The 24,186-nt window shown below is 40.2% G+C and overlaps 2 protein-coding genes across 3 annotated transcripts in view; both read left to right on the forward strand.

The window, feature by feature from the left end:
- The window catches only part of TONSL (tonsoku like, DNA repair protein), a 32,330-nt gene extending 25,248 nt beyond the window's left edge, over nucleotides 1–7,082 (forward strand). Inside the window, 3 exon segments of the mRNA XM_012541976.3 lie at nucleotides 467–540; nucleotides 1,541–1,674; nucleotides 6,630–7,082. Of these exon segments, the coding sequence (XP_012397430.2) occupies nucleotides 467–540; nucleotides 1,541–1,674; nucleotides 6,630–6,823 (402 nt within the window). The 3' untranslated portion in view covers nucleotides 6,824–7,082.
- On the forward strand, nucleotides 1,894–17,327 carry VPS28 (VPS28 subunit of ESCRT-I). Of its 2 annotated transcripts, XM_031947367.1 has the most exons (8): nucleotides 1,894–1,898; nucleotides 9,015–9,018; nucleotides 9,410–9,499; nucleotides 12,004–12,109; nucleotides 12,263–12,364; nucleotides 16,187–16,240; nucleotides 16,449–16,540; nucleotides 16,687–16,923. In XM_031947367.1, the coding sequence occupies exons 3-8, from the start codon at nucleotides 9,420–9,422 to the stop codon at nucleotides 16,802–16,804; spliced, it is 552 nt and encodes a 183-aa protein (XP_031803227.1). In that variant the 5' UTR covers nucleotides 1,894–1,898; nucleotides 9,015–9,018; nucleotides 9,410–9,419; the 3' UTR covers nucleotides 16,805–16,923. The 2 variants fall into 2 exon arrangements, with proteins under 2 accessions (XP_031803227.1, XP_031803226.1); XM_031947366.1 differs by lacking the exons at nucleotides 1,894–1,898; nucleotides 9,015–9,018 and adding an exon at nucleotides 8,548–8,796 and having other exon boundaries at nucleotides 16,687–17,327.
- Nucleotides 17,328–24,186: the final 6,859 nt, after the last annotated feature.

Genomic DNA, 24,186 nt, shown 5'->3' on the forward strand with positions numbered 1-24,186 from the left:
AAACATTTTATAAATATTATCTTATTTGATTGTATAATGAAAGGCTTATGCACAAAGGGGCTCCATACATACATGCCTCAATATGAAAATCCTCCCACATTTTCTTTCTCTATGATTTCACCTCACAAGTGGACAGGATTTGGAACTCAAGGCTGTTCAGGGAGTGGATCTGGCATACAGGATTCAGAATTCAGAAATCATAGAACATTAGGGCAAAGGAATCAGGATTGTTTGATATATGGAGCAATAGTTTCAGCCTTGGGAACCTGGGAGAAAAAGGTTTTATTCAAGGAAAAGGACTAACTTAGACTTCCTAGAGATCATAAGTTTTTTAAACCTCTCTTGGCATGCTAATTTAATCAGAGCCTTCATCTGACTTTGACTCTCTGGGGCATGTGTTAAGAGATCTTTTAGTGTTCCTCTCCCTTTCTTTGTACTCTCTTGAGACCCTACTGTTTGCATCTAGGAAGGCTGTGCTCTGACACATCTGAACCTGTCTGGCAACTACCTGAATGATGAAGCTGTAAGAAATCTGAGCAGGTAACTTGGGATCCAGGGCCTCTGCCATACCTGGGATAAACATCTATCCACCTGTCATACCACTCAAGGCGAGGAAATAGTCCAGAAAACATAGCCCAACTTACTTGCTTTCTACAATGTCCCTCTCAGCAGTCAAACATGAACAGTAAACAGTTTCTCAGACTAGGCATCTGAGATACACAAAAAGTCCTTTACCACAAACACAAAGATACAGTTAATTCAGGGTGGCAGTCGCAGTGCCAGTTCTTGCCTTGGCTGGTTTAGGAGTCATCTTAATGATTTCATGATTCTAGATGCCTTGGTCTCATCATCTAATTCTAACTTACTCCTCACCCACACTATCCTCCATTTTACATGGAGTCCCAAATTCTTTGTTTTACCTCAGTCCAAACCCCGTTTCATTCTCTTCTCTCCTCTTTAATTAGATGTCTAAGCCCCATCTTCATTTCTTTCATCTGTTCACCTGAGGCCTAGTGCCCTTCAATCTTAGCATTTCAGGGGTTTTTGTTGACCTGTTGGTCATTACACATTACACATTAAAACCTATAAACACCTTACTCAGTCCATATGATAGAGTATTTTAGATATAGCACAGAGATTCAAGGAGGCTTAGAGACAAAAATTAAGGAAAGCTTTCTTTTATGGTCATTTGAACAGCTATAAGACTCAACAGTTACTCCTAGGAGCCCAGTAGATTTTCTCTTTTAACTAGGCTGTATGAGGCAGACTCTTAACCCATATCTCCTTGAGGTCATTTGAGGGGACCAAATGAAGCTCTCATTGTGTCTTGAATTTCTTACGTATTTGGTGTGATGGGGCTCATCTATTCATATTCAAATTTTTAATCTTTTTATCTTAATGTTTGTTGAATTGAATGGAAAAAGACCATCCCTAGTAATGGGGGTGGCCAGGAGGTACAAATGTTTGTTGGATACCATTTCTTTCTTCTCTCCTTCCTTCTGGATCTATTCCCCAGTTTATTTTTGTCTTATCTTTCTAGATGTCTTCCTATCTGTCCCTCATTAATCTCATTGGATTTGACTGCTAACCCTAAAATTAGTTGTTGCAGCCTGGAAGAAATTTTGTCAGCTCTTCAGGAAAGAAATTCTGGCCTTGACTTCCTTGGTCTTTCAGGTAAGAACTTTGGTCATCCTGACTTTTCACCCCTAACTCCAAGTCAATTCAGTTGACCAATTTTATGTCTCAATTCTCATTTGGACAGAAACAAGGATATAATGTCATCTTATGATGAAATATGATGTAGCATATCAGGAAAGTGAGAAAGATGCCATAATTAAAGCCTGTTCTGGGAGGTATGGGAAGATTCAGAGGAAGAGGGGTATGGGATAGGGAAAGAGGTACAATCCTTATTCTATAACTTTCTGAATTTGGCATCTTCTTGAATCTGAAAGATAGGGCTTAGCATACCTTCTTAAGACCTTTGTGAGGAGGAAGCAGCATTTCCATTTGACTTGGCCCGTCTGGAATGCTTCATACCCTGATTTTGCTTCTGAGAGTCATCAAAGTTTCTAAGCTCCTTCTTTTAGCAAATTCCTTCTTATCCTAGGAGGACAGTTTTAGGATTAGGAACCAAACTTTGGGAAATTGCCTCCTTAGGATCATTCAGCTAGTATTTACTGTTCAAGTAGGTCACCTGGTAACCATTCACAGCCCTGTTTTAATTAGCCAATTTTCTGACTGAGCTGTTCCATTGTCCTTAATGATTATCCTATCAATTACAGATAGCATTAAAAAGCTCTAGCATTATACTATCTTTCCTGTGAAGTTGGGTGAGGAATGTTCCCAATTAGGAATCTTTGCCATTAATTTCTAAGCTACCTACTAATCATTGCCTCACCAAATTTGGATTCCTTAGCCACATATAATACTTCTAATTGACCAATTAGTAGCTTCTTTTGTAAGTATTAAAATTATATGTGAGCCAAGGAACTATGATTTCATGTAAGCTATAGGATCTCAGTTTCAAAAAAAAAAAAAAAAAAAAAATGAGATGACCAAGAAGGTAAGCCAGTGTATTATTATATACCCTTGCAATTTTCCTGTTTTCAGGATCCATCTTAGCCTTTTCTTTTCAGAGGTTGAAGGAATAACGACATTGGTTGACAGAATCAGGATCCAAAAGATATTGATAGACTAGAACGTTGGGCTGATTATAAGAAGATTAAAATTTAGTTGGGATAAATATAGTCTTACAAGTATAAGCCAAAAAGATGGGAACGACATGGCTAAAAAAAATTTCTGAAATAAAAGATCTCATTGCAAAACCACTATGCAGTAATATAATGTTTATGGCAGCCAGAAAAGGTAAAACAAGTCAAACTTTTTTTCCTCTACTTAATACTGTTTTTTTCAATTACATGTAAAGATAGTTTTCAACATTCTTTTATAATATTTTGAGTTCCAGATTTTTCTCTCTCACCCTCTCCTCTCTTTTCTCCAAAATAGCAAGCACTTTGATATGTTACATACACATAAATAGATATACATGCATACATACATACCGTATTAGTCACATTTTCACATTAGTCATGTGAAAGAAGAATCAGGACAAAAGGAGAAAATATAGGAAACAGAAGAAAAAAGACAAAAAAAAGTAAAAATAGCATGCTTTGATCTGCATTTAGACTCCATAGTTCTTTCTCTCAAAGTGGATTGTATTTTTGTCTTGTTTTTTTTCCCCATTTAATAGTATTTTCCCAGTTACATATAATTTTCAACATTCATTTACTGTAAGATTTTGAGTTCCAAATTTTTCTCCCTCCTAGCCTCCTCTCTTCTCCCCAAGATGACAAGTAATCTGATAAAGGTTATAGATGTACAATCATATTAAACATTTCCACATTAGTCATTTTGTGAAAGAAGAAATCAACAAAAGGAAAAAAACACGGGAAAGAAAAGTGAAAATAACATGCTTTGATTTGCATTTAGTCTCCATAGTATTTTCCATCATGATTATTGAAATAAGACAATTTTAATGCATTAAGAAAGGTGTCCAAAATTAGGCAGGCCACAATCCCCTTGTACATTGCTTTGATCATACTATATCTGGAATATAAATGTTAAATTCTGGGTATCATGTTGGAAAGTAGGAAAACCAGAATGGTGAAAAGCCTCAAGATCGTGCTTTTGAGGATCTTTTGAAGTAAGTAGTCATGTTTAGCTTGGAGAGAAGATAGTTTTGTGAGGGCAGAGTGTATCATTTTTCACATTGATGCCAGTGAATAGCGATTTGTTGTACTTGGCTCCCAAAAACAGAATTAGGTGTAAAGGATTAAAGAATTTAGCAGACTGCTGCAACAAATTAAAGTTTGATGGTAGGAAAACTTCCTAGCAATTAGATGCAAGATTGAAAATGGATCCCCAACTCTCAAGATATCTTATAAGACTTCTTCCTGGAGGCATATTTGAGAGAATTACTATTCCAGGACTCTTTCAATTAAGATAACCTCTGAAGGCCCTTCCAAGTTAGACTATGTGAGGAAGGAGTTGGTCCTTAGGATTCCAATCTTGAACATGGCTAGACTAAGCCTCACCCTGTTTCCTTATGGCCAATCCAACCAAGGAAAGTTCATTGAAAGTCAATCAGGCAGCATTCATTTGTGTTTTAACTAAGTGGTGTTTTATTCACCCTTCACTGAATACATGTATTGAGCATCTGTTTTCTGCTTGGAAAGACTGTGCTAATGCTGGGAAGAGATATAAAATGTAGTCTAGTAAAGGAATGAGACACAGATAACATTAACATTGTGAAAAAGGCAATTAAAAGGTGCAAACAATGTGGTATGTGCAATTCCTAAAGAAAGAATTTGTTATTAATTGGGACCAGGAAAGGATTCCTGGAGAAGGAAGCATTTGAGGTGATTCAACAGATCAAGTGAGAAAAGGAAACAGCCTGAGCAGAAGAGTAATAGGGTCAGATCTGCTTATGACAAGATTACATTTAAATGGGAAGCTAGAGTGGGGGAAAAGAAACAATTTAGAGGCTACTTATAACAGCCTAAGCACATGGTAATCATGGGAATCTATTCAATGGGCAGAGGTTGTAGGCACAGAAAATATAGTGGTGAAATTATCCAGAAGGAGACAACTTTTTCAAAATGCTCTCTAAGACGAGGTGTTAAATACAAAATTCAATTTGGTAGGAATTACGTTAGCCCCCCATAATTGGCTATGTACTAGCAGATTTTTAAAAAGGGTTTTGTTCTGGCTTCAAGGAATTTCTATTTTATTGTTGAGGGGAACCTTAATGCAGAAATGGTGTGTTCAGGTGGTAAGCTAAGTGATATGCTTGCTACTAGAGTGATAAGTGCACATATAAGACTACCTACTGTTCTATTACTTACAATCTTGTTTCCTGCACTCTGGCTTTTGCCCTTGCTCATAGTAAGCACTGAATAATGTTGTTTAATTTTCCTTTGCCCTTTAGATGTGAGCTTCTCTTATGTTTCCATCCAACTAACAGATTTCTGAAGTCTGTCGAGTCATTGAATGGAGAATTGACATAAGAGTCTGAGAAGACAGATGCATGATGATTTTCTGAATTTGTCCTTTCTATAGTCTGCTACTACACTATGAATCCAAAGAGTAGGAAATTGAAGTTAGCATTGAAATACAGAAATACCAACTGCCATGCAAATCCAATCAAGCAGGTTTAGTCCTTGCCATTCTACATATCATGTCCTAAGCAGTGCTTGCCTGCTGAAGTTCAGCTGTTGGCAAATACTTGTAAAATTTAAGTTTGTTTCCCTCCTTTTTTGTAGCACTGCAGGCTCCTCTTTTTCCCTAACTCTGGATCCCAGTTTTCCCATTCTGAGTGATTCTCCTAGTTTGGATTCTTCCTGCTCCTGATAGTTGGCCCTCAACAAGCAATCTATATCAAAATGGCCCCATTATGAAGTCCCTTTCCCATTCAATGTTATCATTTGTAAAGCAGGAATAATAATCCTTGCACTAGTTACCTTTCAGAAAGATTGTAAGGAGACTACTTCTAAACTTTCAAGTCCTCTATTAATCCAAAGTCACTGATCTTTAGAATAGTGAATGTTCTATGTATCCCCTCGCATTGCAGTAGGGACTAGATATTGTGCTGGATTAATTTTAAGTTTTTTTTTTTTTAAAGTAGCATTTACTAGTGCTTCTACCCTGGGCTTTTTTAGGAAATTGACTCAGAAGTTGTTCTCTGCACACCAGTACATCCTGATTGGAACCACTCCTACTAAGATAAGCAACTTTTCTTTCCAGTCAGAGATGGTTTTACCTTGAGCTGTCTATATGCATTCTCTTCCCCATAAATAAGGGCATCTGTTTGAGAGATGGTTGGCAAAGGTCTAATTCCCAGAACTCAGACTAGAAGCATTCTTAATTTTCTATGGCTCAACATAATATTTTAAAGTTAGAGAATTTTCCCCACAAAAGGGCTATGAGGTAGGCAATGCAAGTAATAGTATTCCCATGTTTCTGTTCATTTTACAAACTTAGGGAGGTTAAGCAGACCCATGATGCTGGAACTGAAACTGAAACCTAATATTTTCCTGATTCAAGTCCAGTGCTCTTTTAACTACATTATTGCTTGCCCTCAATGCTAATTACTCTCTGAGGAAATCCTTCATTGGTCTCATTAACACTGAGCTTTAACCACCTGAATCTATTACCAGAGGTAATAGCAGTCATTTACATTTCTGTAGTGATGTATATAACCATCTTATTCTCCCTGCCATCCTTTGGGGGATCGGGCAGATGGTAATAGTACCCTCACTTCAGAATAGAGTGAACAGGTGTAGGTCAGAGAACGTCATAGGATTCAGAGCTTGAAAAAGCATTAAGACATCTGGACCAGTTTTCTCAAAATCTATGTGATGAAAAGTTTGACTAAATGAATTCTAAGTCCCCTTTTTAGCTCTTCATCCTTGTCATATTACAGTTACAGGGAATACTGGGGTCTTGGGGAAGATGTTATGAACTTCTATTTTTATTTAATCATATGGTATCCTGTCTTCCTATTCTATAGACTCATAAATATTAGTGGCTTGGATATATTCTACACAAAACTTCCTGTATCCTCTTTTTAGGATGCTCCATTGAAGGCCCCTTGGGAAGCTGCACATGGGAGAAAATTACTTCCCAGCTTCAAGAGTTACAGCTGTGCTGCAGCAAATTGAAACCTACTGACCATCAAGCCCTAGGCCAGCAGTTGGCCTTCAAGCAGGGTCCTAGCTCCGTCATACTGAAACACCACCACAAACTTTTCTTTGGACGCCATTGAGCAGTAACATCTCTTTTTTTCTCCTTCCATTTATGTACAATATCGGCTCCAATAAGCCTGCCCATGGCTTTTAGACTTTTAAAATCCTCAATAAATCACTTCTTTTATTTATCTACATCATCCCCATGCTAATCTCTGTCTCAGCTTTTCATTGCCTTTTCCCATCTCACGACCCTATTTGAAGGAATCACTGAGGGCCTGTTGGAGATTTGATGTATTTCTAGGACCCAAATCTCTCTGGTCACCTAAAATAGGGATAGAAAAGCTAATAATGATGCTGTAAAAAGATTAGGGAAAAGACCTTTCAGCTTGCTATTTGACTTGTTACCATACTTAATCTCATCCGGGGCTCTAGAGTAAATCAGAGGTTTGTGTATTTCTTCATTAATAAAATTTCAACATCTCTAAATCTTTTTAAGTTCAGAATTCCCAAACCCAATTCACCTGAGGTACTCATTTCTTTATATATCAGATCCCTCATCTCCTAGGTTTCAGCAGATAGTTAGAATATGTAATTTGCTAACAACGAAATCAATAATAGGTGTAATTATCTACATATTCCAGTTATAAAAATCATCAGGAAACCCAGCCGTCGCTGTAACCGCTCCTGGCAACTAAGAACAAGTTTGCCTGCTTAAGTATATACAAGGTAGGTTGCAATGGCTGAATAAGGAAGTGTTTTTTTTCCTCTCACCATTTCCCCATCTCCAGCCATTAAAAAAAAAAAAAAAAACTTCACAGATGACTCATTTCATCACATAGGAACCATTAAGACAGTTCTAACAATAAAAATATCTTCTCCGACGATCATCGCCTCGACCTCTTAGAGGCTTCTGAAATGCTTTTGAGGCTTTCTCTGTGTAGGAAGGAATTTGCTCCTCGTCCCTTTTTACACTGAATAGAAAGGCCCGATTTCCTTTTTCTCTTGCTGGGGGCCGACGGCCGGGACCGCTATGGAGTGTTTCGGAGGAAACCACGCCCTCTCCCGTAGAGCTAGCCAAGAGTTAAAAAGGGGAGGGAAAACCAGTTACAGGCCCCGAACTGGCTCCGCTCTGTACTTAGAAACAAAACTGACGCCCCCCAGAGAGCCAGGGAACGCAACGAGGTTCCTTCGGTGGAGCTCAGGCCCGCCTCGAAGGCAGGACCCCTACTCAGGCAGTAGACCCGTCTGCGGGGCGGGGCTCGTAAGGCGGCCGTAGCTTCCCAGCACCTCGCGAGGAACTGCGCAAACGCGGGATGCCCGGCGTAAGCGGACGAACGCCGAAACATCGATAGCCCGAGAGATCTCGGACTGGCGCCATCTTGGGCCGAAAGATCGAGCAGCTCTGAGAGAACGATCCCCAGCTACCAGGAATAGGCCCCAGTGGGAGGCCGACAGCCCCCCTCCAAGGCTGGTCCTAGGATCTGGGGTCTCGGCGGCCCCTGAGCACTCTCTGAGGAGAAGGCCTGGCGGCAGCCGCGGCTCCCTTCCGCCCCGCCTGGTTTCAGCTCCGCGACCGCAGACGAGGGCCCGGGCGCCGCCGTCGAGCATGTTTCACGGGACCCCAGCCACCCCCGGGATGGGAGGTGAGTGTCCCCTCCCCGGCTTGTCTGTCCAGCATCGGGGGAAGGCGGAGAGAGTAGAGAGAGGCCGGGGAGTAGGGGAAGGAAGCGCCGGCACCACCGGAAGGGGGCGCCGGGAGCCCGGGCCAGAGGAGGGGGCGGGGCTCTGTCCCCACTAGCCCTGGGACCGGGTTGCCCCGCGCCTCGTCCGGCGCCCGGGACCCGGGAGAACCCGAAGGTCCCGAGAAGCGGAGCCAGAGCTGGGCAGCCCGAGGCTCGCCTTGATTCCCGGAAGGAGCGCCTCCGGCGGCGGGCCCGGGGGGGCGGGGGGCGGCTGTAAGTGTGGGTGGGAGGGGTAGCTGCCCCCTGCCCCTGGTTTAGTGACTTTTGCTTTGTTTTCAGCCCCTGGGAATAAGCCGGAACTGTATGAGGTGAGCCCCGGGGCCCCGCGGGCGGAGTTCCTCCCTCTCTGCTGGCTTCCTTCTCCCCGGCGCCGTCCTCTCCGGCAGCGGGGAAGGATGCACTTCCTTACCCGCGATTTGCGCGTTCCACCTGGAGGTGAGGGGCCCGGGGCGTGCTCCGCACGCCCGCTATGTAAGACTCTCTTTGCTCTCTTGCAGGAGTAAAGCTGTACAAGAATGCCGGAAAGAGAAGTGAGGCCCGGGAGAAAGGCGGGGTGGGCCGCGGGAGCGGGGAGGCCTCGGTGGGGACGGGCGCTCCGACGCCTCCGGGTTAGGTGCTGGGCGCCCTGTTCTGCTGCAGTCGGTGGCTGTCGCAGCTGAGCTCTGTGCCTGAAGTTGGGACGTCCTGAAACGGCAGGAAAACCGCCCTTCCCCGACCTTACCTTTACTCACTTGCGGTGATTCCCACAAACTTTTCTGCCTTATGTGGCTTCAGCGTCGCTGTCTCGGGTGGCTCATGATAGAGAATAGCGAATTGAGGGTGGCTGGAGACAGGGCTGGCCCCGAAGACGCATGGGGTAAGAGATGGGTGGTTGCTTTACCTGGGTGCTTCCTGCTTGACTAACCAGGCCCTTGCTCTTAGGTATGACAACATGGCAGAGTTGTTTGCTGTGGTGAAGACAATGCAAGCCCTGGAGAAGGCCTACATCAAGGACTGTGTGACCCCCAATGAGTGAGTGTCCTGAAGGAAAAGATGCTGGGGCTGGAGGGGGGAGAGGAAGGGAAGGAAAAACGGCCCCTTTGATACCTGGCTTGGTTTCTAAGTATTTTTTTCTGCTTTTCTAGATACTCTGAAGTTCTGTGATAGAACCCCTCCCTTCTCCTCTTCATCATCACTTGTCTCTATGTATAAAAACATAAGATAAATCTAGGAAGCAGCAATTAGAATCTTCAAGCTCTGGAAACATTGCTCATTTCAAACGATCTCAGGGTTAGAGTCTGATTTTCAAAACAAGTTCCAAAGCTTATCCATTTTTTATCTTTATTAATTTGTTTCTAACAGAATTCTAAAACGTTTAGGAACAAGGTACCTAGTGGTCATTTAGTCCAATCCTTCTCTCTGTTGCAGATGGGAAGAAACTGAGAACCTGAGATATTCTGGCCAGTCAGTGACAGAGCAGGGATTAGAACTCATTTTCACTCCCAGTTTGGTGTTTTTTCTATAATATTCTAATTCTACCAATAGTTGTTAAAGTTCTATATGTAAGGTAATGTACTACGCATATGTTTTCATACATATAAGTCAACAAACATTGATGTTTGTTGAACATGCTGAAAGGTTGGATCTTTTAAGTATCCTTTCACATCTTTAGGTTTTTCAGTTTATGTGTCTTTTGAGCTTCTGTTAGGAAGAAGTGTGTATTGAAGAGGATACAGAGAAGAAAAGCATATCAACCAATATGGTACAGTGGAGATTCTAGGTTCAAATTCTAGCTCTTTAACTTAATATCTGTATGATCTTAGCTGAGCCACATAAGTCCTTTAAGCCTGTTTTCTCTATAAAATTTGAGAGTTAGGCTAGATGACCTATAAAGTGCTTTTCAGTTCTAAATTTCTGAATCTATGAATAATACTGATCCTTTAAAGTACATTTTAAGTATTACCTCTTTCTTGAAATCATCTTTGATTTTCCCAGTCATTAATGAACTTTCAGATACTATACTGTAGAGAACTCCCAGGAAGCTAGAAACTTCAATAACTGGGATGTTCCCCTTCTAAGATTAATCAAGAGTGCATTTAAGCTTGAAATCATGAGAAAACATAAGGTCCTGGCACAATTACTGGGGCATAGTGAACTTTAAATAAGGTTGAGTCCCCAGAAACTAACAACATGCTTCAGTGAGTTAAATCATAAACAGAAATCAGGGTTGGTTACAGAACAATGTCTTTCATAATAACATATGCTTTTAAGATATATAAACAATACAATTTCTCTCAAATGGCTTTGTTGAATTATCAGCAATCCCATCTTCTTATTTTCTACCACCACTAGCCCATTTGTTGTGCTGGCCACAACATCATACAGCACTTGTTTTTGTAGCACACTAATATTATCATGTAGTCTTGTCTGTTATCATAAGCACTGTTAGAGTAGAATCTTTATAAGATCAGGGATTGTGTCTTACTGCTGTGCATATAGTCTACTTGTTGTTGATTGGGTGAATGATATGACCCTGCTCTTCAGTAGGGATTAGGGCTAAAAGGGGGATAAAAATTATTATTTCATTTGATAGTCACAAAAGTCCTATGAAATGGATAGTACAATTCTTTTGATGCCCACGTTGCAGGCAAGAGACACAGGCCTAGAATTAAACAACTTATTTAAGATCATAAAGTTAAGTAACAAAGTCAGAATTTGAACATAGATATTGACTCCAAATCTTATGTTCTAACTATTATAATGAATAATGAAATTACAAAGCAGTATGTGATATGAATATGAAACATGAAAGTGTTCCTGGATTCTATAAGGACCTCTTAAGTCCTTATAAGGATGCATAAATCTCATTGGAGACGGCAAGGTGTGAAATGTGGGTTTGAATCCTGGTTCTGCTACCTACTAGGTAGTGCTAGCTGTGTGATCTTGAGCTTCTCTGAAGCTCAGCTTTTCTTTTGTGTTATGAGGGAGTTAGACTAGGTAATGGTTAAGATTCATTCTATCTATGAGTCAGCCATTTTTCTCAACTGCCCCAGATCTTCCCCTAGCCTAAGTTCTTTTTCCCTTAAATTAATCTCCTAGAGTTTCAAGTTCTTACTTGGTCTATAAGGCTTGGGCCTCTCATCTCTGGTTGGTTTCTGGTCCTGGACATTCAGATGGGTGTCTTTGTCTTAACTGAAGATTTGGGTCCTGCTACCTACTAGGTAGTGCTAGCTGTGTGATCTTGAGCTTCTCTGAAGCTCAGCTTTTCTTTTGTGTTATGAGGGAGTTAGACTAGGTAATGGTTAAGATTCATTCTATCTATGAGTCAGCCATTTTTCTCAACTGCCCCAGATCTTCCCCTAGCCTAAGTTCTTTTTCCCTTAAATTAATCTCCTAGAGTTTCAAGTTCTTACTTGGTCTATAAGGCTTGGGCCTCTCATCTCTGGTTGGTTTCTGGTCCTGGACATTCAGATGGGTGTCTTTGTCTTAATTGAAGATTTGGGTCCTGGCCCATGTTGAGGTTTATTTCTCTACAGGTACACAGCAGCCTGTTCCAGACTCCTAGTTCAGTACAAAGCTGCCTTCAAGCAGGTGCAAGGCTCAGAAATCAATTCCATCGATGAGTTCTGCCGAAAGTTCAGAGTAAGTCAATTCAGCCTAATGAGAGTACCCCAGGATACTTTGACCTTTGCCCCTACTCTGAGCTTTCTTTCCATATGAATGGACTCCCCTCAAGGTATTAGAGCTGTCTTCAGATAAATTATGTAACTTCACATCTCCTTACTTCTCTGGCAGCTTGATTGTCCACTAGCCATGGAAAGGATCAAGGAAGACCGACCAATCACCATCAAGGATGATAAGGGTAACCTCAACCGATGCATTGCTGACATTGTCTCAGTAAGTCCCAGTCCCTCAGAAAGGTCAATATTCTCAGTTTCATTTATGTCCCAACATCAGAGTAAGGCAAGAGGAATTGTACTTTAGGACTGATGGGAGATCCATTGGCAAGACCAACTGAACAATCTCTAAAGTTTGAGGTTGTAACTTTCAGTTTCTATAGAGAGCTAGAAGAATTTTTCAGTGCCCTGCATAGAGTATGCAGTACCTGTATTTCTTCCATACTCAAGTGACCTCTGTTCAAAGTACAGGCTGGTCTTTCCAAGATAGAAAACAGAAGAGCTCTTCTCCATTCCTAGGCTATCATGGAGAAAGAAGTGTTTTTTTTTAAAATAGAAGGATTCCATTATGAAAACTAAAAGGGATTGGAAGTTGAATTTTCTACTGGAGGGGGAAGGGGAGGAAAGAAGGACCACTTACATTTAAGTAATAGACATAAAACTTTTCTGAAAAAGGAAAAAACTAAATCCTTTAAGGAAAAAGTAGCTTTTTGTCTTTTGATAAATGATGATTGGATCCAAGCATGCTGTCAGGTAAGAGATATACCAATAAGGATCCAAGAAAAAAAAGGTAAATAGTGGCAGTTACTGATTTCCTGCTGAGAATTAGTGAGACCACGTATTGTTGACTTGATAACAAAACTCAGAAATCTGCTATATCCAGGACATGACCTTTTAAGACATATCAAAATATAATTAAAGTCACAAGCAATAAACTGAAGACATTTTATTTTTTATCATAAATGCTGATAAATGCAAAGGAGAAAAAGCAGATTTAGGAAGTAAACATTTGTTTAAGGTGATGGGGTCAAAGTGGAATTTAAATTTCTGGACAGAGATGGGAATTAATAAGCTCCTGTCCAGGAATAGAATGGACCTAGCCAGGATTGTTAAGAATATATTTGTTTGCTGCCTTAGAAAAGGGGAGGCAGAAAACTTTCTGCATATATCCATCAACTAGAAATCAGAGAGTGATTACAATGTAGAAAGAAAAAAAGTATTCCTTCAAATTCAAGTGGGACATTTCAAGAAAGGAGTTATTGATAAAATGTATGGCCTCATTATTTATTTACAGAGGCACAAAGTAGGGATTCATAAGGAGTCCTAGAGATAGTAATGAAAAGAAATAAATTTGACCACACAGGGATCACTGAGACATGGTTGGATGAGACTCAACTAGAATAGTTTTTGAGAAGAATATATTTTCTTCAGAAGGAATTAAGGTAAAGGTAAGAGGAAAATGACACTAACTACTGAATAGTATTTCAAATAACGAAAACTTCTTGGGAGGAAATCCAAGGAGAAAGCTCCTAGGTGTGTCCTAAGTGCTTTATAGCTATTGTCTAATTTGATCGACACCACTGCCCAGCAAGGTAGATGCTGTTATCCCCACAGGACAATACAGGTGAGGCAGGCAGAAGTTACATGATTTGTCCAGTGTCATATGTAGTTGGCTATTTGGAATCTGAGGCAAAATTTGATCTTAAGTCCTCCTGATTCCATGTCCAACGTTGTATCTACTACATCCCCTTGTTGGCTTTTTTTTTTTTTTTTTTTTTTTTTTTTTGCACAAGGATAGTGTGCATCAGTGACATCATCTGTCCATCAAAACGATATAAAAACTTAAGTTCCCACCATGTGGAGGGGAATCTGTCTTCCAACTATTGAAGGAAGCTATTTAGACTTGTATTGTTTGGTTTTAGAGGAGTATACTAAACAGTATATAGAAAAGAGTTGACCTATACAATATTAGATGGACTACTTCAGAAGGTAATGAATTCTCCCTCAAGAACTCAAAATCATGGATGGCCTATTCTCGTTATTAGACTGCCTGGCCTCTACCTTCCAGTTCAGTGGTTCTGTAACCTAGATAGTATTCATGTCTCTGACCCTAGGGGAGCAAAACCACTATTTCTCTAAATATCTTGGGCAGATTATTTGATCTAACTAGATCTTAATACCATCCATACAATGGAATTGAGCTAGATCATTAAAGTAGAGAATTAGAAGTTTACTTTGTAGGCACTCAAGACCCTGGAGAGTTTTGATCAGATGACCAGTTCTCTTTATAAAGACAGCCACTCTGGTAGAATGGGAAAGACAGGTTGATGTAGAGATGACTGTGGCAAAAGGACCTGTCAGGTAGTGTTTATATTCATACTGTGAAGGGGACACATAAGCAATATTGTGAAAGTAAAATGGGGGATTGGAAGTGAAGAGAAGGTGTATGTTTTATGTGACATATTTAGTAGAAATCCAACTGGGCTGGGGATATCCTGCCTGATATCCAGCACAGCTGGGTGGGATGTGAAAAAGTGTGATCTAGAATGTGTTAGATGGGTTTAGATGAGACAAATTTTCAGATCTTTACTTACCATTCAGTTTAGCCCAAAACCAGGAGCAGAGACTTGAAGCCAGGTGGATAAACTTAGGGAAGGAGCTTTCTTTTGTATATAACTAGACTTTATATGTCAACCTGGAAATCCAGGTGAGCTAGGTGGCACTATGGATAGAAGGCTGGGTCTGGAGTCAGGAAGATTCACATTTCTTAGTTCAAAGCTGTGGCCTCAGATATTTACTATCTGGGTAATTTGGCAAGTAACTTAAACCTATTTACCTCAGTTTCCTCTTTTGTAAAATGAGCTGAAGAAGGAAATGGAAAGCTACTCCAGTATGTTTGCCAAGAAAACAATGGAATCACAGTCAGATACAATAGAACACCCACAACTATTGGAAATCCAACCACAGTATATCCCATGACATTGTTTCTATAGGAGAATGCTCTCCAGTTTCCAAACAGCTAATTTGGAAATGGAGTGAATCTAATGGAATGCAATATTTTGGGGACAGCCAGTATTTATAAGGTGATCATAAAACAAGAAAAGGGGCCGGGGAATCACTGGAGAACTCCAAGACAACAGCTGAGTGTGTACATATGGCCAGATGGCTCTGCAGAGAACTGAGCATCAGGAGGGATATGGAAATAAAACAAAATTTCTTTGCCTCCTGCAAACCACTGAGCAGAAAATGGTAAATGTGGAAGCTTGGCATATCCCTGCCTGCAAGAAATAGCGCTAAATTGAAAGTCAGGAGACTCTGTTCCAATCTTTGCTTTGCCACATTAACTCCCTATGTTATAACCTTAGTCAAGTCTAGCATTTGGAGATAGTTTCTTAGTGTCTAAAATAAGATTGAACTAGATCGTGCAAGTTCAGAGTCTTACTATCCTTGTACTTCATACAACCTTGTATCAAAACTGAACAATGCTCTGAGAAGAGTACTAAGGACCAAGGTGAGAGGATGTCCCAGAAGGACAAACTGTAAAGACATGACATGGGCTCTGATCTGGAAAAATAAAGGGGATCTTATGAAAGATGTGCATGTGAAGCATATTAAGTTCATAACAGGGGAGCATCCTTGAAAACCTAAAACAAGTTTAAATTGTCAACCAAAAGGTGGTATTGGCTGAAAAAAATAAATAGGTAGGGGTTTAGAAAGGAAAAATAAATTAATAGAAGGCCAAGTCAGAATGTACTTTTTTTTTTTAATTAAAGCTTTTTATTTCTAAAATATGTTCATAGATAATTTTCAACATTCACTGTTGCAAAACCTTGTGTTCCAGATTTTTTTTCCCTCCTTTCCCCCACCCTCTCCCCTAGATGGCAAGTGATAACAATATTTGTTAAGCATGTGCTTTTCTTCAGAATGTACTTTTGAAGGAAGCAAGATGTTTGGGATATCCCTAACCTTTGTTTTTAGCTCTGCCCTTCCTCAAAGACCCTTAAGTTAATGCCTCTGTCTAAAGTTTGTGTTTTCTCCCCAGCTCTTTATCACTGTGATGGATAAACTCCGTCTGGAAATACGTGCCATGGATGAGGTAAGATGTCTATAAGGGGACAGTGAAAAATCCAGCCTCCAACTCCTGGCTGAGTAAAAGTGGTAGAAGAGTATGCTCTTATTTGGGGAAGGCCTGAATCTATAGGTCACTCTGTTCTGCAGAACAGGCTGAGTTGAGTGCTATTCGCTGAGTGTGGGGAGTAAGGGAGGGTAACCCTTCCTGGGATCTGAGATATCATTACTTTCAGATCCAGCCTGATCTTCGAGAGTTAATGGAGACCATGAACCGCATGAGCCACTTGCCTCCTGACTTTGAGGGTAGACAGAAAGTCAGCCAATGGTGAGTGTTCCCTGGGAGCTGCTGGGAGAGTCCCTAAAACTGGACAGTTTTTAACCCTCCATAGGGTAAAGAGGTTCAGGGGAGAGAGTCTAGTTTCTGAGCCCTTGTGAATAACTTCTCCCAGTGACTTTTCTCTCTTCCCACAGGCTACAGACCTTGAGTGGCATGTCAGCTGCAGACGAGCTGGATGATTCTCAGGTCCGACAGATGCTGTTTGATCTGGAGTCTGCCTACAATGCCTTCAACCGCTTTCTGCACGCCTAAACCCAGAGCTCTTGGTCCATCCCACTCAGCTATAGTTTGAGACCCAGGGCTAGGACCATGGTTTACAGGGCTAGGATCCCTGAATTTTGGGGGAGGACTCTAGAATAAACTGCTCATTTCCCCCCTTTCTTCCAGCTTGGTGGGGTAGGGGTTGGGAGGGACCTGTCTCAGGGTTACAGGAGAATGCTTTTCTTTCACCACTTCCTCAAGAAGGATTGTAAGTGGTGACCTAGGATCGATCTACACCGGAGCATTCTGCTTGGGCTGACCCCAGCCCTTATAACCCAGGGTGCATTAACACAATCACTCCAGCTCCCTGGTGGTGTATGAGCCAAGTCAGCAGGGGCTCTTGGTTTCCTTGGAGCGTGTTTTCCTCTCCTCTTTCCTGCTTTCCGAGTCCACATCTACCCCTGGCCATTTTCATCTCTGTTCCTTGGAAGAGGTGGAGAATGGATGTGGGGCTAAGTAGGTAGTGTCCTGGCTTATCCCACTGGTCTCCCAAAATAAAGACTGTGCCCTATAACTGGAGTCATGACAACTTAAGTTCAAATCCAGCTTCAGACACTTAACCAGTGTGTAAACTCTGAATAAGTCACTTAACCTCTCTCAGCCTCAGTTTCTCCAGATGTAAAATGGGAATAGTGTCAGTATCCAGCACACAGGATTCTTGTAAAGATCAAGACAATATTTGTAAAAAGTTTAGTACAATACCTGATATAAAGTAAGCTATATAAATACTTATTACCCTCCCCTTTAAGTCTCTTACTTCCATACACTTGGGTGTGAAGAACTGGAACTTAATTCATATCCATTAGATTCCTTGAAACTTAAATTCTATACCCTTTTCCAGGGAAGATTCTGCTGAACCAAGTCAACCCCACTTCCGTAAAGCAGCAACAGAGTCAGATACTTGTCTTTTTGTCGTGATTCTTTTGGACCCAGCTTTGTCCACTTGGAACTTCCAAGCCTTCTCCTACTCCCTATCCCCCTTAAGATCAGAGTTTAGGTATTAATACTAGCTGGTGTGAATTAAGTGTCTAAACCACTGTATCCACTCTGATAATCCCAGAGATCTTTCCATTTCTAGGGAAATCCGAACCCAGTCTGTAATCCCCATTCACTACCATGGTTGTGACCTTTGTCAGTACATAGGGCTAGACAAAACAGGCCTGGTTGTGTGAGGAAAAACTTCTCTAGCTGCAGTTGGCCTTGACCCTAAGCCACTTTGTACGTCAACGCCCAGAGTGGAGCAGGATCGTACTTGGGCCAGGTGTTTGCTCTGGCAGAGAGGGTAGATCACGTAAATCATTTTAGAAGAGTTGTGCATTGGATGATGATCAGACTAAAGGAACCCTCAAACATCTCATCAACTCTTGACTGTTAGGCTCTGGCCTGCTATCTTGTATGCTTGAATTTGAAATGAACATTAGCCCCTTCACACAAGAAACTTGACCACATTAGATGATTGAACAGCTAGATAGGGTTCCATCACCAGATTATTAACACTAGAAGGACTGGGTTCATCAGTTGACAAAATTATAGTTTTATTTTGAAATAAAATTGTTCATTCTATTAAATTTTGGGGGTTTTGCCTTATAGATTAAAAGAAAAAAACTCTTATCAATTGACAAAGCTTGGCTTTTGAGATAATTCTTACATTCTGGTCCATCTAGTACTAAGATTCAAAAACCTAAAGCCAGTCCTAGTTTTTTGAATGTTAAATCAATGGCTACCCCATCCTCATTATGGGACAAATTTTCCCCATGGAAAGGTCAAGGACTAGATCTGGGCAAAAGTTGATTGACCTTTTCTTGACTTCCATGCCACCTTTGTCTCCTGCTCACTACATTGCCACCAACAGATAGCTTCGGAAAATCCTTCCAATCTGTTTTTACTGCTCTTAATTTTTCTCGTGTATTTCCTCATAGACCTTTCTAGGCCTCAAAAGGCATTTATTCACTATGTATTTTGGAGAACCCAAAGTAGATGACTATGGCTTCTTTCTTCAAGGAGCTTTTGGTCACTTTTTTTTTAGAGTTAATTATTTTTTTGAATGATTCTCTTTCGATCACTCCCTGCTTGAGATAGCAGGCAAAACAAAATACCTCTTAAAATTCAACAGTCAAGCAAAAGGAATTCCCCACTGGCCATGATTTTAAAAAAGTCATTCTCCACTTGAGTTTTTCACTTCTCTATCAAGAGGTTGAAAATGTTTCAATGGTGATAATGAAATTGTGGTCACTATGCTGATCAGAGTTTCCAACTCTTTAAAATTTTTATTATGTCATTGTTATATAAATTGTTCTGGTTCTGCTGACATACCTTTGTCAGATCACACAAGTCTTTCCGGATTTCTCTAAAATCATCTCCGTCATATCAGTATTACATATTTCCTATACCATAACTTGTTCATCCATTCCTTTATTGTTTGCCACCTAAAAAAGGAGATGCTATAGTTATTTTTGTATATATGGGTCATTTTCTTCTTTCTTTGATCTCTCTGGGGAATAGACATGGTAGTGGTAACTGGGTCAAAAGGTTTGTACAATTGAATAACTTTATATGCATAATTCCAAATTATTTTTTGGAATTGGCCAGACTACCAATGGTGCATTGATGTACTTGTTTTCTCTTCAACATTTGTCATTTTTCTTTTTTTTGTTAGCTATAACTTCAGTTGTAATTGATGTGCATTTCTCTAATTATTAGTAAACCAAGTATATTTTCATATGGTTGATAGCTTGGATTTCTTCCCTTGAAGATTTTTGGCATGGTCATATCATTTGGGTACTGAGTGACTTATTCTTATAAATCTGAATCAGTGATGTCAAACTCAGAAATGGATCTTTACTAGCCAGATACTGGTTTAGAAAATCACAAATAAACATGATTATTTATTTTGTATTTTCATTTTTGTTAAACATGTTTCTGTTATATTTCAATTTGGCAGCTCTAGGTAATTTAAAGAGGCAGTAGTTTGACACCTTTGCCCTATACTTTACACCTTTTATACAGATACAGAGGATAGAGTGCTGGGACTGAAGTCAGGAACTCAGTTTGGATTGTGTTCAAATCTGGTCTTAGGTCACTAGGTGTTATCCTCGTCAAGTCATGTAACTTCAGTGAGCCTCAGTTCCCTCATCTATAAAATGAGGATAATAGCACCTACCTCCCAGGATTGTTGTAAAAATCAAAAAAAGATATCTCTTAAGTGCTTTGCAAGCCTTAAAGCACTATATAAATGCTAGTGGTTATTATTATTAAATGAGATCTTTATCAAAAAAACTTGCTGCAATTTTTTTCCCCTTATTTACCAATCCTGATTTTAACTACATTGTTTTTTGTGCAAAAACTTCATAAGTTTATGTAATGAAAATTGTCCAATTTATCTTCTGTGACCCTTTCTGTTTGATCATGAGTCTTTCCTTACCCATAATTCCAACAGGTAATTTCTTCCTTGCTCCTTTAATTTGTTTATGCCAGGCTTCATGTCTTAAGTTATTCCATTTTGAATGGTTTTGGTATTGAATGTATGCTATTGGCTTACCCTACTTTCTGCCATACTGCTTTCTATTTTTCTCCAAGAGTTTTTGACAAATTGAGTTCTTGCTTCTGAAGTTAGGATCTTTAGGTTTACCCCATACTGGGTTATTGTGCATTTGCTTCAGTATATTGTGTCCATAATCCTTTCTACCAAGCAGTCTTTCTGTTTCTTAGCCAGCCCCAAATTATTTAAGTGATTACTGTTTTGTAGTGTAATTCCTTTCCCCCTTTTTTCATTAATTCCCTTGGTACTTTTCATCTTTTCTTTCAGAAGAATTTTGATGGTTTTTTCTTAGCTCTCTAATCCTTTGGTAGTTTTCTTTCTGGAGATGGATAGCGTTTTTCATCATTCACTCCATTTGTAAAAACTAACTTTTGCTTCATCTCTTCCAAGAATTCTAGTTGGGTTTGTGTTCAATCTATGGTTTTCTTGGGGGGCTTGCTTGTTGATACTTCCGAATCAATTCTCTTTTTCTGCCTCTGTGTCACAAGAGCAGCCTTGCTGACATTGCCAATGTAGTGGGGTTCTTTTTTCTTCCAGACTAATTCCTGACTTTGCACTTGAGGTTAGATCTGGGCTCTGCAGCATTTCTGAAAGGAGGATCTAAGCTGGTCTTGTTGCTGCTTTCAATGGAGTGTTTGTTCATTCCAGGATCTTAGGAACAGGCTGAAGACCTGCAAGCTTTTGGGGTTGCCAAAGTGGTCAGAATGCAGCTGAAGTGCTGCTTGACATGCTCCAGGCCTCATTTATAAAGTCCATGGAGCTCTCTGTCCCTGGGATGACCTAGACTGGAAAAAATTGCTTATTTTTTCCCTTGGATTGCCCATCAAGATTCAGTCTGGTGCGTTTCTTCTTTCTTGGAGGAGCTGGGCTATACTTCTTCCTACTTTTCTGACATTTTGACCAAATGTCTCCTGGTATCATTTTGATGAGGTCCTAAATGGTGGGTATGTTGAGCAGAGGGAAATTTTTTTTCCCCCCACTGAGGCAGTTGGGGCTAAGTGACTTGCCCAGGGTCACACAGCTAGAAAATGGTAAGTATCTGAAGTCAGATTTGAACTCAAGTTCTCCTGACTTCAAGGCCAGTACTGTATCCACTGAGCCACCTAGCTGCCCCATAGTTAACTCTTTTAGGGTATTAAATCCCTTCCAGGATTTAGCCTGTCAGCTAAGGGCATGCCCCAACTTCATGGAATGTTCTCTTTCTACTGGGTAATGTGAGTTCCACTAAGGAACTTGTCTTTTCTATGCTCTCCCACTCTTACTTCATATAACTGGTGTTGTATACCTTCATTTTGTCTGTGTTCTCCTAAATAAACCTACCTTTTGTCAAAAAGAATGGCCATTGTGAATTCTTCACTTGACTGAACCCCAACATTTGGTGCCCTCCTAAAGCACATCACCTGGGGCCACAGGCATTCATTTAACACTTTTTAAATGCTTCCTGTGCACTCAGGGAGGTACCACCTTCATAAAGCCTTCCATCTTCATTAATGTTCTTTACCTCCTGAAGTTATTTTGTATTTATGTGTCCGTGTACATAAATATCCCCTGGAAGAAGGTAAACTCTTTGAGGACAAAAACTGCTTTGTTTTGTAATGCCTCAGTTTCCCTGAATTATTATGCTATACCCTGAATAAAATTATGGCCACCCCCCTCCCTTCCTTTTCCTTACTCCATTAAGCTCTGGTCACTCTCATATTCCAATGAGCTGCAAAACTCCAGATGATGTATCTCAAATACCTGGGTATTGCTCACTATCTCCTGTCTCAGATTCTTGTCTCCTCCTCCCACCTTCTTGACCAATCCCTAACCTATCAGAACTAAAGTTATGATCCTTCCTGAAATTATGACTTACTCAGTGTTCTCTCCCCTTGCCTTTGTTTCCCTTATAGCTGGAGCCTTATAAAAGGTCTGGGTTTTAATTGCTAGAGATCAGACATCTTTTGGGCAAGAGTCCTGTCCGACCATTTATCCCCAATTCTCTGCTATTAAAATATTAAAAACCTAATCTCTGTCTTGCCTTGGTTACTCCGGCATTACAGTTTGGGGGTTTTTGCATATATGAGGTACTTATATTTATTTAGTTATATGTACAGAGCATTTTGTAAGAAAAGATTAAAACACAAAAAACAGAATTCCTGACTTTTAAGAAGTATGAACCTTCAGTAAAAACATTAAATAGCTGTTGATGATTCCTTAACTCCAGGGACTTTTCAGTCTTTCAGGAAAGATGTTTTAAAATAAAAAATAGAATATTGCTAAGTGCCCAGGGAAGTACTAATGGAGTTTATTGGGGATAGTCTCAGGATGGATGAGGTGACAACAAGGAAGGATATGCAGGATATTAACAGATGGATCTAGTATTAGTTCCTGTCTGACACAAAGGGAAAGCTGGACAAAGATAGGAAAATAACCAAGAAACAATTGGAGAAGAATGTGAAGCAGGCTAAAATGAAGGTTTGGGTTAATTATTGTGAGAAATGGATGGGCATTTATGTAGTATCCACCATTATGAAAATTAAATTAGAAAATTAAAATTCATTAGGACATCAGAGAATATTCAAGAATGGAGCTTAGTTATCTTCCCCTCAAGAATAAAAGAAAGAATATAAGTTCCTTGGGGACAGATACAGGCTTTTGTGATCAGGAGTGGTGGCCCGAGATTTGAAAATAATCTTTTGTTCTTTGCCCCTAGACCTCCACTGTTTATCTACCTCCTTCTAGAATGTAAGCTTCTTGGGGTCAGAGACTGGCTATGTAATGAGGGGTGGAGATTCATATCCTGTGACTTTTGAAACATCCAATTAATGGGAAATCAGGGAAGGAACTTGCCCTTCAAAATAAGAAATAAAATGCTGCCTTTGGAGGTTCAAAGGTGTGTCTAGTAACCCACATTCTTGCAAGACTGTAAAATCTTTCCCGCATTTATCTGTGAGTCAGTGGAATTCCTTGGTAAGATATTTTGTTTATTATATTATTAATGCTAAAAGAGACTAGAAAGAAGGAAATAATTTTTCCTGGACTTGGCTCAGTGAGGTTTTGCCACCAGGAAGTACTCTATCCTTTGAATCTAGGAGAAAGCCATGGAAACATAGATTTAACAGCTGTGTGTGTGTGTATGTGTGTGTGTGTGTGTGTGTGTGTGTGTGTGTGTTTTGAATAATTTTAATTTAGTTTGACAAGCATTAAGTTCCTAAAAAGTGCCAGGCATTTGGCTAAATGTAGGGGATACTAAGAAACAACAGTCTTTACTTTCAACCTAATTTTTAATTCGAAAATAAACAATACAGACAAGTAAATATAAAATATACAGACCTTGCTTTAAGGCAATTCACATTATACAAACTCAACTCTACATAAAGAATTCTGAAATCCACATTGCAACAAAATACCTATGTTAATGTTGCTGCGTAATGATATGCTGTCCTCGTTTGTGCCTCTGGGTTCACTGTTCAGAAGCCATATGCCAACTCCCACCCTCCCACCCCCCCAAAAAAAAACAACCTGCAAGTGAAAGTAGAAGAAAGGACAAGGAAGAACTCACTGGCTTCTGTCTATCCACACTTTAGTATGTGTTGTGTCTGGCCCAGGGTCCTGCATATCACCTGTCCTCCTCAAGTCGGTCCACTTTTGGCCCTTACTTGGCTGGTCTTGCCTCCACCTACTCTTGCTTTTTTTATTCTTCCCCCTCCCCCCCCAAGACATCCTTGAATTAAGGGTTGGGCCCCTTCCTACTTGCCTCCCTACCTTTCAAGAGTCCATGGGCTAATTTGTATTAAGTAAAAATCTTTTTACCAAGAGATCTGTGATGTGTGTATTCAATATATATATGTGT

Source organism: Sarcophilus harrisii, chromosome 1 (assembly GCF_902635505.1).
Source record: "Sarcophilus harrisii chromosome 1, mSarHar1.11, whole genome shotgun sequence".
NCBI classification, from domain to species: Eukaryota; Metazoa; Chordata; class Mammalia; order Dasyuromorphia; family Dasyuridae; genus Sarcophilus; species Sarcophilus harrisii.